This window comes from Pyxicephalus adspersus, chromosome 6, assembly GCF_032062135.1.
Source record: "Pyxicephalus adspersus chromosome 6, UCB_Pads_2.0, whole genome shotgun sequence".
NCBI classification, from domain to species: domain Eukaryota; kingdom Metazoa; phylum Chordata; class Amphibia; order Anura; family Pyxicephalidae; genus Pyxicephalus; species Pyxicephalus adspersus.
In genome coordinates, this window is record NC_092863.1 from 44,438,108 (window position 1) to 44,442,696 (window position 4,589).

Here is a 4,589-nt window from a genome sequence, read left to right on the forward strand (position 1 = left end):
CATAGTCTTTCTTGTATAAACTGCTAATCCCATTAATCTACAATGTCATGAACATGAAAGGGAAACGTTTGAAGTCTGTGTGACTATCACATCCAGGACAGAGTGCCTCAGAGAATTATTGATGTGACTTTGGACTATGTCCGAACATGTTTAATGGGCTAATATAGAACATTTAGAAGCCATTTACACACAGTGGTGGTTAACCTAAACTTTTTTTTTTATAAAACAGGTCCTCAAATACAGCCCCAAGACTATAAATCTGTAACTTACCCCAGCACACAAAAAAAATCCAATTCTAAAACATTTGCTTCCCACCATACTGTAGTGTACACTGAGACAAAGTAGAAGTTAAAAAATAATCATTGATGATCCCTCTAAAATCCTCTCCCCTCCATAGAAGTCAGTGTCAATCTTTTGTAATTCCCCCCACAGCCTACTAGACAGACTATGAAAGGGGATTACTCAGAATATCCAACAGGTTTTCCTTTAATGTTGGGCTGCACAGAACAGGCAGCAGCTCTTCCCCTGGACCAGCAGAAGCTAGAGAACAGTAGTCACAGGTGCCACCTATAGGCCAAGAAAAGCACTGCAAGGGAAGGCCACGCTATTTACCAATCCACAATTATCCAAAACACATTCAGTCCTAATACGGTAAGGACTTTGTTTTTTAGGTAGATACTAAATTATAAGACCTATTGATGGAGCATGGGTAAATAGTTTATCATCCAGCACTTTATCATTTCATTTATCTTCATTCTCTTTTCACCTGGGTCAACCTCCTGGTCCAATATACAATTTTTATACACGACAGATCGTCTCACCTTTGAGGAGCTCAATACACAAAGCTAGGATGAACAATTGCAGAGCCATGCAATACTAACCAAGCATGGCTTCTTAGTAAAGGTGGCCCCCCATTTTTTTCCACTCTTCTAAAAGACCTTTAAATTAGATTTCAAGAGATCTGCAGCATAGGAGCAGGACACAGGTATGTAAAAAGAAACATTTTAATGTTAGAAAACCATAGAAAATAAATAGTTTCTTTTTTCCTCACAAACTTTTTATAACCAAGAAGTAGAGAGAACATACATAAAGGTTTAAATCTTAATAACAAAAAGATACAGAGGGGTAGCTTGGAAAGGAGTTGTTCCCTTCAATCATACATTTTTCAAACATTTGCACAGTCCATTTATTTCAGCGATTTAACCGGATTTGAACAACAGTATTGCCACCTGGCCCAGGTAGAAATAAATGAAATGCTTGGTCTCGTGTGTGACGTAGCTGCCAAAGTTTCTGCCCACAATACAATGCCATGTAGGGTTGTATTTCTTGTCAAATTCCTAGAAGAAAAAACAAATCTTGCATCAAGACATGTCATTGACAAGTTTATTAACATTGCAATTATTTATTACATTAACAGTGAGAAGCCGACATCTGTGCAAGGTTTTAGGTTGGTGCAGTGCATGTACTGTCATTAGCCACTTGTGAAGTGCGGCAACCAAACCTTCCACTGACAAGATATGAATCTAAGCTGTTGCCATGTCACCCTGCACCTCCGGGCTGCCTTTAGGTGTATACACACAAGCAACAAATACACGTCACTAGAATCTGACATTGAAAACCTAAAACATGCAAGCATTTACATGACCAACCCCTGTGTGAGGGTTACTTTATAGCTGTTCTGGTCTTCAATACAGCAGAAGTGACACTGCCAACCCTAATCCAGGGTTCTGTATCCCACAATCTCTAGTGGTCAGTGTAATCCATCCCCTACCTATAGACTACTGAATATTATTATTAAACAGGATTTATATAGCGCCAACATGTTACACAGTGCTGTACATTAAATAGGGGTTGCAAATGACAGATGAATACAGACAGTGACCCAGGAGGAAAGGAGCCTGCCCCAAAGAGCTTACAATTTAGGAGAATATAGCTAGCAGCCTCTAGAGAGGAGGGGAGATCAGGAAGGTGCAGACAATGAATTGATCAGGTTTCTGATTCCCATCTGTTTTTAGGATTATTGGAGATCTTGGCACAAAAAGCCAATTTTGTATGTAGCGCCTCCCAACACCCACACCATCATGTCACCAGTGGCTGCTTGTACTGAACAGGATGGCATAGATTGCTTAGCATGCATTATATTTATTTCATCAGCTTGATGCACATAGATTCACATAAATGTGTGGCCCTTTTCAGGCATTAGCAATCACATGACCTGGGTGCACTGCTGGTTAGAAAGTTCTAAAATGTTTTATTCCCCCACCTCTAAGATTGTAAGCGCTTCGGGTCAGGATCCTCTCCTCCTGTGTCACCGTCTATATTCATCTGCAACCTCTATTGTACAGCACTGCATAATATGTTGGCGCTACATCACTCATGTTTAATAATAAATGCACAGCTTGCTTCCATACATTTCTATTTGCAGTCTGGAGAACACTCCAGATGTTATAGCAATCTGTGACATGTCTTATAATACCCATCATGAAATAAAGTGATGAAGCCTGTCCTCCCCAGCAGATTGGGTTACAATGCCCAGGTGGAGGGGGCAGAGGGATGAGGTGCTGGGAAGGGAGCAGTGTGATGATGGAGGAGGAGGGCTCTCACCTTCTTGATGTGAGCTGCTATGTCCTTCTCGATGTTGTATTTCTCCAGGGCTTGTGTGGCGCACTCCACCGCATCCTGCTGCATCTCCTCGGACATGTCAGCATTTTTAATGACAGCTTTCCTCTCACTCATGGTGGCCTGTGAACAGAGACAGAGCTAGGTGAGGGGTTCACCCTCAATATAAACCATTCCCCCCCCACTAATAAAAATAGTGACTGACAGAAATATTATCACCCCACACCAATCCACTCCATGCCTATAGCAGAGACTGCATACACAGGGAAAGCCACGATAAGCATGCAGCTTTCCAGGACTTCCAGCATGAATTACCCCAAAGCAGCACTTGTTCCCTAGTTCGGTATTTTCAATCGCCTTCCTACAAGCTTCATATACTCACAGTGTTCTTCGTGTTCTCTCTCGATAGTCACCGCGTTGCCTCTCACACACTGCTACTTGGCGCCTTGGGGCGGCTCTATTACTCAGTTCCACGCTTTCCCACGCTGTGTCTGATTGGACCGAAACGCACCCACACGTTTTGCCATTGGTCAGCCTTTACGAACTCTCCTGGCTTTTTCGTCTGCATTTTGTTTCATCCCACAGTGCACCGCGGTTTGGGCGTCTGTTTCTATAGAATCAAGTTCTGCGACGGGCTGTGTCATGCCCAAGGCGGCGTCTCCTTGGGAACAGTGCATCTTCTAAGGAGGGGTGGGGGTCAGGTGTTGCTGGGTTGCTCAGGTGAACGCTAACAATGGTGAATGATGAGACTTGTCATTGTCACAACAAAAGTGTCTCATTCAACGCCCAATTAAACGCGTTTTTCTCCTAATACTCCATGTTGTGTATATCATTTACTAATCTTAGTCATAGATTTGTATTTCATTGCCTATATAAAGAGATATTATTTTTATTTTCATCAGTGTTTCCTCCGCAATACAATGCTACCAGCTTCTAATATATAAAAATTAGAATAGAATAGTTATAATATTATTATTATTATTATTATTATTATTATTATTAATAAACAGTATTTATTTAGCGCCAACATATTACACAGCGCTGTATACTAAATAAAATGATATAATAATTATACTGTATGTTATATTGGAAATACTACTCATAAGGTTAATAAACTTCAGGTAATACTAGGAATCCAGTCTAGCAATAACATCTGTAATGTTAAATCACAATTGGTTAAAAATAAAATTCCAGCTTTTTTCTGAAGGAGATTTGTCATAAATGATACACAAATACTTGTGTTCCTTATGGGAGATATAAGAAGACTGCATTTATAATGCCTGTGAAAACATTAGGCAATGAAATTTTATTTGTTATTAATGAAAGAAAATTCACCAGGCAAAAGCACAAGTATGAGAGGGCCTGAAAAGTTTTACCGAACTCCTAGATTGTAAGCTCTTCGGGGCAGAGTCCTCTCATCCTTAAGTGTCACTGTCTGTATCTGTATGTCAATGGCAACCCCTATTTAATGTACAGCGCTGCAAAATATGTTGGCACTATATAAATACTGTTCATTATTATTAATATTAATATTAATAATAATATTAATAACTTAAGGCCTTGAAGAGCTGCAATTCACATTTTGACATGCTAATAATACAATAATAATATAATAATAATAAATACAATCTTAGATTGAAATATGGAGAGTTCCATTGCTGTTTTGTTTTATAGATGCAGGCTTTGATGCCATTATGATGAGTTACTAATCTAAAACAATCATGGATCCTGAACATCCTGAAAAGTACCAAAGAAAATATCTTGCTTAGTCTATGTACATGTCAGAGGATTCCCACCCAATACAGACACTTGTGCTCTCCTTGAGCACGAATCCGATATGTGTGCAGCGGTCGCCCGTCATTTATAAATCCTTCAGGACAGATCCATGAAAAACTGGTGATAAATACTAGCGAGGGCAGACGGACTAGATCATCTAACCAAGTTCTTCTTTGCTTCCATAGATAAATATA

The 4,589-nt window shown here is 39.8% G+C and overlaps 1 protein-coding gene across 1 annotated transcript; it reads right to left on the minus strand.

Annotated features, from left to right (window-relative positions):
* Positions 1–988: 988 nt before the first annotated feature.
* DYNLL1 (dynein light chain LC8-type 1) lies at positions 989–3,126 on the minus strand. Its single transcript, XM_072415502.1, has 3 exons — positions 3,002–3,126; positions 2,605–2,742; positions 989–1,337 (listed from the first exon to the last, which is right to left on the minus strand). The coding sequence occupies exons 2-3, from the start codon at positions 2,734–2,736 to the stop codon at positions 1,200–1,202; spliced, it is 270 nt and encodes an 89-aa protein (XP_072271603.1). The 5' UTR covers positions 2,737–2,742; positions 3,002–3,126; the 3' UTR covers positions 989–1,199.
* Between the last annotated feature and the right edge of the window lie 1,463 nt (positions 3,127–4,589).

Bases quoted from the DNA above. Each gene is read 5' to 3' on its own strand.
- DYNLL1 (XM_072415502.1), bottom strand. From the start codon at position 2,736: ATGAGTGAGAGGAAAGCTGTCATTAAAAATGCTGACATGTCCGAGGAG. The intron at 1,338-2,604 runs GTGAGAGCCCTC...TTTTTCTTCTAG, and splicing joins TAGCAGCTCACATCAAGAAG to GAATTTGACAAGAAATACAA.